General features: G+C 30.9%; 2 protein-coding genes across 2 annotated transcripts; both read right to left on the bottom strand.

Annotated features, from left to right (window-relative positions):
• Nucleotides 1–953: 953 nt before the first annotated feature.
• Nucleotides 954–7,807, bottom strand: LOC145072709 (serine carboxypeptidase-like 31). The gene is made up of 10 exons (XM_079019174.1): nt 7,472–7,807; nt 6,685–6,792; nt 4,496–4,591; nt 4,306–4,398; nt 3,786–3,868; nt 3,397–3,687; nt 3,009–3,139; nt 2,811–2,906; nt 2,612–2,717; nt 954–1,301 (listed from the first exon to the last, which is right to left on the bottom strand). The coding sequence occupies exons 1-10, from the start codon at nt 7,764–7,766 to the stop codon at nt 1,155–1,157; spliced, it is 1,446 nt and encodes a 481-aa protein (XP_078875300.1). The 5' UTR covers nt 7,767–7,807; the 3' UTR covers nt 954–1,154.
• Nucleotides 7,808–12,913: 5,106 nt separating this feature from the next.
• On the bottom strand, nt 12,914–13,909 carry LOC145066566 (uncharacterized). Its single transcript, XM_079013862.1, has one exon. It carries the CDS (start codon nt 13,907–13,909, stop codon nt 12,914–12,916), a length of 996 nt encoding a protein of 331 aa, XP_078869988.1.
• Nucleotides 13,910–14,757: the final 848 nt, after the last annotated feature.

The raw sequence follows: 14,757 nt of genomic DNA, 5'->3' as shown, positions 1-14,757 counted from the left end.
TAAATGCATGTTGATTTGGTAGTTGTGTTTATGTCCAAAGTGCAAGAAATATCAATGTACTTTTGATATTTTTTATATTTAAGTGCAAGAAATAACGTTGTACTTTCGTAGTTTTTGTTTATGTTTCATAGTTTAACTTATAAGCGCATATATGTTGTTATTTATTATGTAGTTGGAAAATCATTGGGGATTGCTCAACAACCTGACGTGTAGTGAGGAACTTTATGTATTTTTTTTCAATCGAGGAAAGATCAAGGAGAAAATGAGGAGAACAGAGATAATGGTTTGTCATATAGTTAGTTTGTGTTTTGCATGGTAGACTTGTTGTGACACTTTGGTACTTGTTGGAGTTATAACGCTATTGTTGTTTATTTTAGTATTTGTATGAAATTATAACACTATTTGGTACCTAATTGAATGTCATTATGTAATTTTTTCTTCATTTAATGTCGTTACGTATCAGTTTTTTTGCAACTGAAAGTGTTGATTTAAAAACAAATTGAAAAATAATATTACCTGCAACACTATTACTGGGCGAGAGAGGGAATTACCGGTGACAAGGTTTTTAAGGGCGACAAAGGATATTATCGGTGACACAAGTATTAGCGGCGACAAATATCTTTTCCAATGACATTTTTAGCAATAGCGACAGAGCCTTACCAGCGACTTTTGTGGCCGCTAATTCCATTTTTTCTTGTAGTGTATTCTTTTCTTGAGCCTAACTTATATAAATCTGCAGACTGAACTTAAATAGACTTAATTTAAGAGAAAATGATATGCTTTGGTCATGTAGATGGATATGTGGGTTCAAATAATGTAAAATGTACATAAGGTCGTTCTTGGAGCCACATTGTACACTAGTTGCACACTTTTTACATTACATCGGAGTCGTATGAGCATTTTCTTTTAATATTTGTGAGTGTTATTGTCATCAACTAAGAAGAAACTGTATCTTGTAATCATAGGCAGCCAGAATTTTCATTTATTTTATTGAACATTTTTAGGGAGAAGTCACACAACAAAAGATCTCTTGTTCCAAAAGAAGACTAGAAGAAAGTAGGGGATGCTTAACGAGGTTAGTAGTACTAGTTGTTCTCTAGATAAAATTCATAGTGATATGATCGGTGAGAATACTTCAGGCATGGAGGACAAAGTTATCGTTGGGATGATGGAGACTCGCCGAGGAGAAAGGAAGCCAAGAATGCTAGCGATTCACTTGGTTTAAAAATGGGCACTGCATGACCAGCTCCTCTAAATGTAGCGAAACTAAGCCCTCTATATTCTTGAAGCCAACCAGCAACCTGTATGCCGAAAAGAAAGAAACCTACTTAGTGGCACAAATTAAGATTTATGTTCATTAATTTGTCATTCTCATTTGGTCGGGTGCACTTGTGGTTTTTTAGGATAAATTTAAATGCAGATAAGAAATGATAGAAAATTGCTAAAAGAAATGAATCTATGGATAAACATACCATAGATATGCATTTATGTAACGATGAACACAAAACCGTAACATGTGGTTGACATGATATCTTAATTATATATATATATATATATATATATATATATATATATATATATATATATATATATATATATATATATATATATATATATATATATATATATATATATATATATAGAAAAAAGCACAATATTTTCTGTAGACCATATGAAGTGCTATATTTAATGGAACCACAAGCATAGTAAGTGGGTGGAGGATCATCTCTTTTTCTAATTATATATATATATATATATATATATATATATATATATATATATATATATATATATATATATATATATATATATATATATATATAATTAGAAAAAGAGATGATCCTCCACCCACTTACTATGCTTGTGGTTCCATTAAATATAGCACTTCATATGGTCTACAGAAAATATTGTGCTTTTTTCTATAAAGGATCAAGTTCAAAGGGTGTTACTAACATATTTGGTACGTCAGGCCTATATATATATATATCTATATATATATATATATATATATATATATATATATATATATATATATATATATATATATATATTAAATTTAAGAAATTACACCCTGTTTGATTGGAAAGTTGTAGGAAGTTGATAAATGGTCATTACTTGTATTAAACAATCAAAAGTGAAGTTACTTTATCTTGTTTGGGTATTAAAAGCATCATAATGGTAAGTTCAATATGAAAAATGAATGAGATGGCAAGTTTATGCGTCATTCAATGGATAAGATTCTACAATTGTGAAAGACATTCAATAGATTTGAAGTTCAATGACCATTAAACTCTTCAATAAGGAAAAGGAAAGTTTTAATCCTTGAATATTTACTATAAGTTATATTTTGTAACATTCTATTGAACTTTGTAGAGTTCAATTCATTGTAGAAAAATAATGATAAAGTTGTATGTATCGTAGAAACATGATCCATTGAACTGTATAGAGTTCAATGCATTATGGATGCCCTAACAAATATTAATGTTTAATGTTACAGATTAAATTATTTGGATTCAGAGAAAACAACAAGCACCACTAGTATACCTAATTTCGGTCATTTTTTTTATTGATTTATTTAGATTTAAGGAAACAAAATAACAAAGTTAATTACCTGCTTCTGATGATACCAAGGCCTCCATGCTCGAATAATAGGCAGTCCTAGAGAGCTTAAACTATATCTTGTCGACAACACAGGTACTCTTCCATCGGTATCTCCACTATTGCACCAAAACGCAATAATAAAATAAACAACGATAATAAAAAAAAAAAAAGTTTCCACATTTTTTTGTATATGTTGGTACTATAAATACCTGTAGACCCATATTCTAAGTTTTGCAGCAATTAATTTTTTGTATATCGGAATAACAGATGCTTTGGTTTGTGCCCAGCCATCAAATATATCCATACTGCAACCATAATTGTTGTAAAGTTAGTATTATTATTATCACATTATTATAATTCTATGTACGTAACTAATTAATCTCGAAAGAAAAAAATAATTTCATTACTTGCAAATGCTCCAGTTCTTGAGTTGATGACCATCCCCAACATGCAGAGCTTTTTGAACTTCAAGTCTATTGTAATAACTTTTGGCGTAGTCATCAAGGCAAGGATCATAGCCTCCCATTATGCGTGGCATCTAAAAGAATATATATGATAAATATTAATGTTTTATTTTGTACATGTTGTTCTTTCCAAAAACAAATGACTTAGTGCGATGTCTAATATTACGTCACATATTTTGAACTAATATGTTGATGCTATTGATGTATATATCCACTTAATATATATCCTAGTCAGTAACATAAAAAAATTAGTTCTTTGGATCTTCATAAAGGCGCATGTTTTTCAACTACTTAGACAAATGAGACTGATAATTACTTACTAATCACCTACCATCATAGATGAACTTTTCTTGAACACATATTGCATGCCTTTATTTTCTTTGTATGCGGAATTGGGAATACAGACCGATGTATAGAGGCTATACATGTCTATCTCTTTATATTGTCTGAAAACTTCATCCACACCTTGGCTACAATCATCATTGCTCCAGGTATTGTTATTGTTGAAGTCACAAGATTCTCTTATGGTTTTGTGAGTTTCATCTGATACCACAGCATGGCTCCAAGCATAGTCTATCATCCCTTTCCAGTCTTCAGCATCGTTTGTTTCAGGGTTACCTAGCTGTATGTGAATCAATATAGATAATTGATTAGCTCATTGTTATAACAAGAGAAGAATGATCGATGCACTATGTATTCAAGTATCTACAATGAGAATACCAATATGCCTTTCAGATTTATAAACATTGATGGGTCGTTGTTTTTATCTTGAATAAGACCTGCCAATTCTGGAACATATTTTCCTAAACATATAAAATAAACTAGATTAACGACATATGTGAGAGCTTCCAAATAAATAAAAACTAAGGGTGCGTTTGGTTGTGGAAAATTGTTTTCGTTTTCTAAGAAAATGTTTTGAGAAAATAGAGTTGAGCTTTCATTTTCAATTTTCAATTTTCAATGAAATTTTAGAAAACGCGTTTGGTTGAAACCGGGAGAGTTTTTATTTTCCATCTTAGAAATTTGGAAAACTTTGGAAAACTGTAAAAATCACTTTTCTAAGTTACATACAATTTGAAAAACTGAAAATTTTCATTTTCTTGGAAAATTTTGAAAAACTGAACTATCTAAACGCGTTTTCAAAATTTATGTTTTCTTGAAAAAATTTTTCTAGAAAACTGGAAAATTTTCTACAACCAAACGCACATAAGGTTTTACATGAAACATCTCTAATGTTTACCTGCATAGCTCTCTCCAGCAATATAGAATGTTCTATTTCTGTATGAAGGAAACTTGAGGAACCAATTATGTAGGAACGCATACGCATCGTTTGCTGATCATATAACATTCCACGATATTTTTTATGGAGCATTAATGTTCTATTTCTACATGTATATATGTGTGTTGTAATTATTTATCATATGACTTACCAGTGAGGTCATCTCCAAGGTTATCATAATCGCTAGTTGTGTTGGAGTACGAAAATCCAACACCAACAGGAGATTCGAGAAATAACATATTTGCTTCTGCATTACCATTTAATAAATCGATTGATGTCTCAAATCAAATATATTTTATAAATATAGAAGGATACAACTAGCCAAGAGTATATCAGTGTACGTAGTTGTTTAATTAAATACTAGACGAATGTTCGCGCGTTGCGCAGAAACACCTATATAATAATTTGTATATACTAAATTGATATAATATATTGATTATTTTGAATTATATGATAATATATACATTTATAATAACTTCTTAATCTCAATCGTTTGAATAACTTCTGACCGCGAGTTACACATGAATAAAATTAAATATAATATACGATTTGATGTTATTTATAGTTGTTTATATTGTTAATTAATTTTTTAAAATTTATTTACTTAATGTTTTAATTTCTATCATTATAATTATTTAAAACATCAAACATTGTTTTTTTTTTTATTTTAAAGCTAACAATATAATCATTTATATAAAGTTGTTTTTAACTATTGTTATTGTAAGTTATTTTAAGCTAGTTATTTGGAAACTTTTAACGATTATAAAAATATATTTAAGAAATATTTTAGTTAAATTGAAATTACAATTTAGTTTTTGCTTTTATCACTACAATTTATCACTTTTAACTATTTATAAAATATTCTTTAGTTTTTTAAATGGAACTGAAATTTATATTTGAGTTGACATTGTAATATACAGAAACACCTATATGGTTGATATCTTTACAAATATATATTTTTTAAAATATAACATTAACGTTGTTGTTAAATCTGATATAATAATTCGTATATTAATTTGATATAATATATTGACTATTTTGAATTATATGATAATATATAAATCTATTATAACATCATAATTTCAATCGTTTGAATAAATTCTACTCGCGAGTTACACATCAATAAAATTAAATATTATATATGGTTTAATATTATTTATAGTTTTTATTTTTAACTAATTTTTTAAAATATGTTTGCTTAATGTTTTAATTTCTATCATTATAATTATTTAAAACATCAAACATTATTTTTTAAACTATTGTTATTATAAGTTATTTTAAGCTACTTATTTGAAAATTTTTAACGATTATATAAATATATTTAGGAAATATTTTAGTTAAACTGATATTACAATTTAGTTTTTGCATTTATCACTATAATTTATCACTTTTAACTATTTAAAAAATATTATTTGGTTTTTTTTAGTGGAACTGAAATTTATATTTAAGTTGACACTGTAATGTTATATTTAAATTAACAATTTAAGTATTTTGTCAAAACTGTTCAAAAATTATAGCTTTAAACTGATAATGGTTTACATGCAACAACATTTTAAATCTAATAAATTAAGTGTAATATGTTAAAATTTAAAGACATAACTTTATAAATAGAAGTAAAGATATTATTTTAAATTGAAATTTAGTCTATTTATGATTATACTTTAAGTTTGATATTTATTTAGTCTTATTAACCAACTTACAATCATTATTAGAAAGACACTACAATTTATAACTTTTAGTTATTTATAAAATAATCTTTGGGTTGTTTAAGTTAAATAAAATTTATATTTAAGTTGAGTCTATAATTTTATATTTTAATTAATAATTTAAGTATTTTATACAAATTGTTCAAAAATTATACGTTTAAAATGATAATGGTTTACATTCAACAATATATTAAAACTATTAAATTAGAATTAAAGATATTATTTTAATATTGAAATTTAGTTTATATATGAATACACTTTAGATTTGATATTTATTTAACCTAATTACCAAATTATAATTATTATTATAAAGAAATTGAAAAGTCATGGGAGTTTCAAATTAATGTGGTGAAAGGGAAAAAAATGGGGGTTTCAAATGCATGAGATTAAAAAAAAAAATGCTAGCTTTATAAGTATGTATGAATTGAAAGAGATGGAATACCTAATTTGCATTCAATGAATATATCAAGTTGGTTATATATATATGAAATGTATATTAATTTTATACGCGAATCCAAAATTTTAATAGAGTTGATGTTTTGTCAATGTCCTCAAAATAAGAAATCAAATTAATCTACGTATATGTGCATGTAGCTAGTATTGAGGAGGTAAGTCGTCGACTAGCTATATATACCTCTATTCCATGAGTATGGATTTAACCGAAGACCTTTTCCATCTGTGCTCACTATGAATGGTCCAATCTCTTGTGTAGCCCCATAACCCACGGAAGAACACCCAGGACCTGAAACACATAGTAATTACTTGTCACCATAATGGATAGTAGTCAATGAGACATGGATTATGCTCAAAACCAATTAATCGTGTGCTAGCTAGGTGGGTGAATTATAGTATAAGATAAAAACGTTGATGTCCACGCAACCCCACTAATTATATATATAAGCAACACGTGAGGTTTAAGCACCTAATTAACTTTACATTTATTTTACTTAATAAAAACGTATAGTTTGTTTGATTCCTTGAATTAAAATTAAAACGAAACAGCATCTAGCATATATTCTCTTCGTCCCAAAATTATAGTGCATTTTTTTTTTGTCCTAAAATAATAGTCCATTTATAAAAATAAATAATATTTTTATCAAAATATCCTTCATTAGTACTTAAACAACTAAGCATTTAATGAAACATGAAATGCAAAAGCAATAACAAAACTATCATTTTATTATATAAAGTTAGTGATAATTAATTTTTTTTAATCTGTTTGTCTTTTGTCTGTGGACAATAATATTGGGACGGAAGAAGTATATACGAAATACCGAACAACAGAAACTATCCCAACACGTTTATCGGTCACTCCATTGTTAATAATGATGTTTTTAGAGATAAAAAAAATAATAAAATAAAATAAACGAGAAGTTTATGGAATTCCATTATATATACAACAAAGATGATAATTTTCATACCTCCATTAAGCCATAACACTAAAGGCTTCTCATCTGGTAGAGTCCAAGCTTCATAAAACCAGTAAAATAGAGCCCTGCCATTTTTCTCATTTACAGTCACATATCCAGCATAGTGTTGGAATTCTACATTAGGCTGACCAGGCAAGTCTGTTACAAGATCTTCACTTGTCTGGACATTATATATTTTTTCATTCGACCATTGTGGATGCCTTGCAACTACAGCGATTTTCTTAGATACCAATACAACAATTATAACTATATTCAAAACAGACATAACTTTCCATGTGAAAGCCATAATTAATATGAAATAGCTAGTAGCTAGCGAACAAGCTCAAATACAGCTTAATTACTTTGCTAAATGAGACATACCAACATGCCTATTTATACTTGTTGAGATGTTAACAACTCCCACTACTGAAATATGGGATGATGATGCTTATAAACAGATATTAATTAATGAAAAGTGCTACGTGGAAAAATCGTCCTTATCAACCAGAAATTACATGTAATCCGACGTGGTGATTTGCTTTTATAAGGCCTATTTATCCAGGCACCATTAGTAATCTCTTGGGAAATTACATAAATTGTTACATAAATATGTATCTTTATATTTAGGGGCACGTACAAACAGAAACTTGCTAGAAGTATACATCCGAGGAAGGTCTTGTAAAGTTCCTCATGGGAATTAATGACTATATTTTGGCACTACAAGAAGATTGGGCAACAGCGGCGACATGCGTCACCGCTAAAGGGTGGGCTTGTCGCCGCTAATACCTTTAGCGGCGACATGTCGCTGCAAATGCGTCGCCGGTATTGTTTCGTCGCTAATACGTTCAATGTCGCCGCTAATACCCAGCGTCGCCGCTAATACCAGGCGTCGCCGCTAATACTGATCGTCGCTGCTAATAGTGTGTCGCCGCTAATGACGTTACGTCGCCACAAAAGCTGTCGCCGCTAATATTCTTTTAATTTTTTTTAATTTATTTAACATTAAATTTATAATCAATCCAACTATTAATCCATATAGCATTTGAGAAATCTGATATGTTTTTATAGAAATATTAATACATATTATACAATCAATCCAAACTATCATACTACATTAAGTATTCTTCCAAATTACAAAACGTTTCATAAAATCCTAAAATAACTACTCGTCCTCATCATTATCTCCTTCATTATTTGGTGGCGGCAATGAGCGAAACCACTATTCCAATGCTGCAGAACAGGCCGGGTTCTGTAGTATTGTTTGGAGCATTTGCAACTATAAAGAAAACGAAATATATTAACAACATATCAGAATAACATTATAATTAATTATACCATTCTACAAAATATCAACATACCAAATCATAACCAACATATCATTATAGCATTCTACTTTCCATTATAGCATTTACTAACAATTACCTGTGATTGTGGTTGTTCTTGTGTCATTGGTTGTTGCTGATCATACATAGACCCAACGGTAGGGGGTTTACGCCCAATGTCTCTGATATGTCCGCGTCGAACACCCAATATTCTTTCAAAACAATCTTTTATATCAGTTGGTGCTAGACCGCTTGCCTCAGAAGTAGCTTGAGTTCGTTGGTTTATCTCTTCGAGTAAAGCATTCTATATTTTTTAAAAATAATAAAAATCATAAAAATTAGATTACTAAATACCTTTGACGATATAAACACTTATATGAAAAATACAAATTAACCACTTACGTATTGTTGCTCGACTGCAGGACTATAAAATACCCCTTGGCGATTGGAATTAGCTTTACGAAAAGCTTCGATTCGACTGATATCCTATTTAACATTAAAATTTAGATTAGTTATACTTTAAATAAATATTTAAATATATCATAACTTACCTCTTTAAAACATGCATTGCTGTATGAGCTCGACCCCCCTCTGTTTACAACTACTTGTTTTGCACGACATTCCTTGTTTGACGCCGAACGCCTTAAAAATTCTGGCGTTTGAAAATGTTCGATTGCCTTCGCCCAATTTTCATGTGACATTCCGTTAGGGGGGTTGTTTAATGCGGCTTGGATATCTGCAGGCCCCCCGATTTCCTTAAAATAAGCATGAGCTTTACTTTTTCGACCTCTGTAAACTTTTGCAAGACTCGAATCAATGCTCCGCAACAATTGAGCACGCTCCGGATCCATGTTAACCTTATCCAAATCAATTTTATTCTGAAAAACACAAAAGGTTTAGTTAATTAAATAACAATCACAACTAAAATTAAAATTGTATCCAAGTTACCTTTAGATGAACAACTGTTGCGTTCCTTAAAGCGGGGGAAACATTGTCCCAACCAGATACGTTGAAAGGGACATTGTTCTACAAATACCTCCCAATTTCATGGGTGAACCAATTACCACGCTTCCCGACAGGGGAATATGTGATCTCCCCGTCGAAATCCAAATCTATGGGCTTTCCCTTATTTGCCCTTATCAACTTTCCCAACTCAATATTTTTTGACATGTCTCTCCTTTTTTTAGGAAGCTCAGCTGCAAAAATACAATTAAACCTATTAGTCACGATAACTTATTATAAAATAATAAAAATAGTTAATAAATATATCATAATAAAACTCACCATCTTGTTCGTGCTGACCACGACCAAAGCCTCCTGGAGGTGGTGGATCCCCGGCTCCATCACCTCCGTGTCCAAGCCCCATAACATCGGCCATCATGGCCAAGAGTATTTCCCAATTAAACCTCATCTGCAATATGAATAAAAGTTAGTTACCCTGCGAAATTGTAAGATATACAATATAGACAAACAACATAAATAAAAGTTAAACAAATAATATAGACAAACAACATAAATAAAAGTTAAACAAACAATAAAAGTTTCTATTACCAAAAAAAATTGATTTTTTAATCAGAATCTTGATCATATACTTCAATGTCTTCTTCATCCATATCATAATCAGAATCGTCATCATCATAATCAGTCTCTTCATCGGAAACATTATCGATTCTACCCGTTGGCGGAGGTACTTCAGTGTCGTCTTCATCATCATAATCAGCATTGTTTTGAGCTACGTCAACATTGTTTTGAAAGTATTGTGAGAAGTCAATAAAAAGTCTAGCTCTAGATGAAGAGTTGTTTTGAACTATGTCAACATTTTCGGCCTCCACATTGTCGACATCTTGGACAGAGTCACTGTAAGCATTTTGGACACGAGGATTGTCGGATGGTAGATCCCAAATATTTCGATGATTAACATGCTCGACGATACAACGAGGGTTGTTGTTTTGGTTTCTTCGATGATTAACATGCTGGCGGATGTAGAACACTTGTTTGGCTTGCGAAGCATATATGAGTTGATCATCTTGGCACGCTTCTTTTTCTGTGTCGATACTTATGAAATTATCATCAGGAATATCTCCCGTATCAAACCACTTGCACCGAAATATTACAGTCGAATAATCATATGGATATTGCACCTCCATAATCTCTTCTAACTGGCCATAATATTTCTCTCCATTCTCACCAACCGCTAGAACCCCAGAGTTTTGCGTTTTGCGTTGTGCATCACGACTAAGTACCATAAACCTAACACCATTGACTATGCACGCAGTGTAAGTATAAACATCCATTTGTGAACCCATTGAAAGGGCTGACAACTCTTTGTGGAATTCAGGAGAGTTTTCTTTTTCCATCTGATAAACCTATTAAACATATGTTGATGTGTTATGCATTCTTGATTCATTAAATTTATGAAAGATATTTGTTTGTTAATTATGATTACCTTTTCAAGAAACCAGTTGGGAAATTCGGTCTGTTCGTCACTTTCAGGATGTTCATATTTGAATTTTCTATATTGATGAAATATATATATATATATATATATATATATATATATATTAAATTAATGAATGGAAAAAAGTAACAATAAATAATGAAAGATAATTAAAAGTAAGAACACTTACTCGATGTATTGTCTGACTTCTTGACAACTATTCAATATAAACCATTCAATATTACGTTTCTCTGTTATATCAAGATGTTTGATTTGCGTTGCACTCGTCGGTCGACACTTGGACTCAAACATCCAAAACTTTGTTTTTTCAATGACAACGTCTTCGTTTCTTTCAAGGCGATTGACATCTCGAAGGTACATCGAACAAAATGTCAAAGCTTCTTCAGCAATATAACCTTCAGCTATACAACCTTCCGGCCTCGCCTTATTTCTGACATAGTTTTTTAGTTTTTTCATATACCTTTCAAACGGATACATCCATCTCATACATACCGGGCCTCCAGCAATCGCTTCATCTGGTAAATGCAAAACTAAATGAATCATAATGTCGAAAAACGCTGGCGGATAAATGAACTCTAACTTGCACAAGATTCTAATAATGTCTTCTTTTGCTTTCCTCATATCCTCCACCTTTAGTGTTCTGGAGCAAATTTGCTTGAAAAACATACAAAGATCTACAATTGGTGTAGAAGTTTCTTTATCCAATAACGCTCTAACTCCAATCGGTATCAAACGTTGCATAAGAATGTGATAGTCATGAGATTTCAACCCAATAATGTTAGTATCATTATCTACCACTTTCTTACTAATGTTAGATCCAAACCCATCAGGAAATTTAACATCTCTTATAAATTGACAAAAGATTTTGCGGTCAGCTTTCTTGAATGAGTAGCTTGCATGTGGTCTAGTGAACTTGTTACCCTTTTTTTGCAACCATTGATTACGCCGGATATTCAGATTTTTCAAGTCCTCACGTGCATTTGATGTGTCTTTACTCTTATCATTCATCATAGAAGTACCCAAAAGACTCTCACCCACATTTTTCTCGACATGCATCAAATCTATGTTGTGTTTCAGCTGTAGAGAAGACCAATATTCGAGCTCGAAAAATATGCTACGTTTCGACCAGTTCAACTCGAATCCTTGCCGATCCATGTTTTCTTTGAGAGTGTTAGGATGTTTACCCGGTTTACGAAGTATTAGACGACCTAGTTCCTCTTGTATGTCTTCATTAGTAAAGTGTCTCGGAGCGGGTCTTGTCTCTGGTTGCCCATTAAATTTCAAATTCATCCTTAATGGATCATCAACATCTAAGAACCGACGATGACCGATATAAACAACTTTTTTACTGCACGGTACGAAGGAGTGTCTTCATTGCAAGTCGGGCATGCTCTATACCCTTGTCCGCTCCAGCCCGATAAACTACTACGAGCTAGAAAGTCGTTTATTTTCCATAACTAACATAGCTTTCATCGTGAAGAATGTGATTGTCGCTGCGTCTTTAATGCGTATGCCTGATTGCCATAAAAACTTAAGCTCTTCCACTAACGGCCTAAGGAAAACATCTATGTCCTTTCCAGGCGCTTTAGGGCCGGGAATCAACAAGGCCAACATGAATGATGACTCTTTCATACAAAGCCATGGTGGCAGATTGTAAGTGGTGAGTACAACCGGCTATGCACTATGCGGATTACACATGTTACCAAATGGATTAAAGCCATCAGCTGCCAGCCCTAGTCGTACGTTGCGAGGTTCACTCGAGAAGTCAGGGAAATCTACATCAAATTTTTGCCAAGACTCTCCATCAACGGGATGACGCATCACACCATCTTCTGATCTCCCAGTACTATGCCATATCATATTTTTGGAAGTGTACCGTGAACAATACAAACGGCGTAGTCTAGGGGCCACTGGAAAGTACCGTAACACCTTATGAGCCACTTTCTTACCCTTGGTGTTTTTATCAATCCACCGACTCTCTTTACAAATGGGACAAACTTGCAATGACTTGTGTTCCTTCCAGAAGAGAAAACAATCGTTTTTGCACACATGAATTGACTCGTACCCCAAACCTAACTTCTTCAGTTTCTTTTTTGCTAAATAATATGAACAGTGAACCTTGTTGCCCGGTGGAAATGCCGAGTGCAACAACTCAAGGAGTTGATCAAATGAACTATCAGTCCATTTGTTGTTGACCTTCATATGCATCAGCTTTGCTAAAAAATCAAGGAATGAAAACGAACAACCAGGATATAACTTGGTTTCGACTGCCTCTAACAACTCTTCAAAATCATCATCGACACCACTACCCCCTGTATTCGAGGTTCCTTCATCGAGGTTTATATCATTTTCTCTCGACTCCCACATAACATCGTCAATAACATCAGCCATCTCGTTGCTTGGCGATATGACATCTACAACTGGAGGGATTAAAGGTTCACCGTGATATATCCATGTTTTGTATGATTGACTGAAACCATATATACGAACATGACGTCTCATTGCTTTCGGATTCATGAAGTAACGATTATCACATTTCTCACACGGACATCTGATTTCACCTTTACAATCTAGGTGTAACATGGATCTCTCGACAAAAGTGTCGAGCCCTAGCTGGAACTCGGGAGATTGACGATGTGGATTAGTAGTCCAGCTTTTATCAATAGACATGATGCAACTGAAACATAATTTAGTGTTTAAGGTTTACTTTACGGGAAACAAAAATCAAGTAGAGTATTCATAAAGTTGACGATTCAAAAAGTATTCTAACATGGGATAACCTAATTAAAGCTAAATTTAAAGTTTTAATGACCAACATTAAGTCACTAAAAGTATGTTGCTATTAAGTTGGTTTTATAAGTGATTTAATTTGATTTTATAAAGGTAACTTAATTTGATTCTAAAAGTAAATTAATTAGATTTTATAATTAATTTAATATTTTCTTTTTTGTTATTAGTTTAATATATCTATTAAACTAATTTTATTTTATTTTAATATTAACATTAACTTGATTTTAAAACTACTTTAAGTTGATTTTATTAGTAATTTATTATTTTTTTTAATGTTTTTTTTTAAATTTATTTAATTTTATTCTATAATTAAATTAAAATTACAAGAAGTACGTTGCTATTAAGTTAGTTTTATAATTAATATAATTTGATTTTATAAAGGTAACTTAATTTGATTATAAACGTAAATTAATTAGATTTTATAATTAATTTAATATTTTCTTTTTTGTTATTAGTTTAATTTATTAAACTAACTTTATTTTCATTTTAATTGATTAAACTAACTTTATTTTATTTTAATTTTAACATTAACTTTATTTTAAGTCACTAAAACTATGTTCCTATTAAGTTAGTTTTATAATTAATATAATTTGATTTTATAAAGGTAACTTAATTTGATTCTAAAGGTAAATTAATTAGATTTTATAATTAATTTAATATTTTTTTTGTAATTAGTTTAATTTATTAAACTAACTTTATTTTCATTTTAATTTATTAAACTAACTTTA

The sequence above is a fragment of the Lactuca serriola genome, chromosome 1 (genome assembly GCF_051521515.1).
Source record: "Lactuca serriola cultivar US96UC23 chromosome 1, Lser_US96UC23_V15, whole genome shotgun sequence".
Classification (NCBI taxonomy): domain Eukaryota; kingdom Viridiplantae; phylum Streptophyta; class Magnoliopsida; order Asterales; family Asteraceae; genus Lactuca; species Lactuca serriola.
The sequence above is the reverse complement of the archived record's forward strand: the minus strand, read 5'-3'. Positions and strand labels throughout refer to the sequence as shown.

Coding starts and splice junctions, on each gene's coding strand:
- LOC145072709 (XM_079019174.1), bottom strand. CDS start 7,766: ATGGCTTTCACATGGAAAGTTATGTCTGTTTTGAATATAGTTATAATT. Junction 2,907..3,008: donor AAGAACTGGAGCATTTGCAA/GTAATGAAATTA, acceptor TTATGGTTGCAG/TATGGATATATTTGATGGCT. Junction 2,718..2,810: donor CTTAGAATATGGGTCTACAG/GTATTTATAGTA, acceptor TTGGTGCAATAG/TGGAGATACCGATGGAAGAG.
- LOC145066566 (XM_079013862.1), bottom strand. CDS start 13,909: ATGTCTATTGATAAAAGCTGGACTACTAATCCACATCGTCAATCTCCC.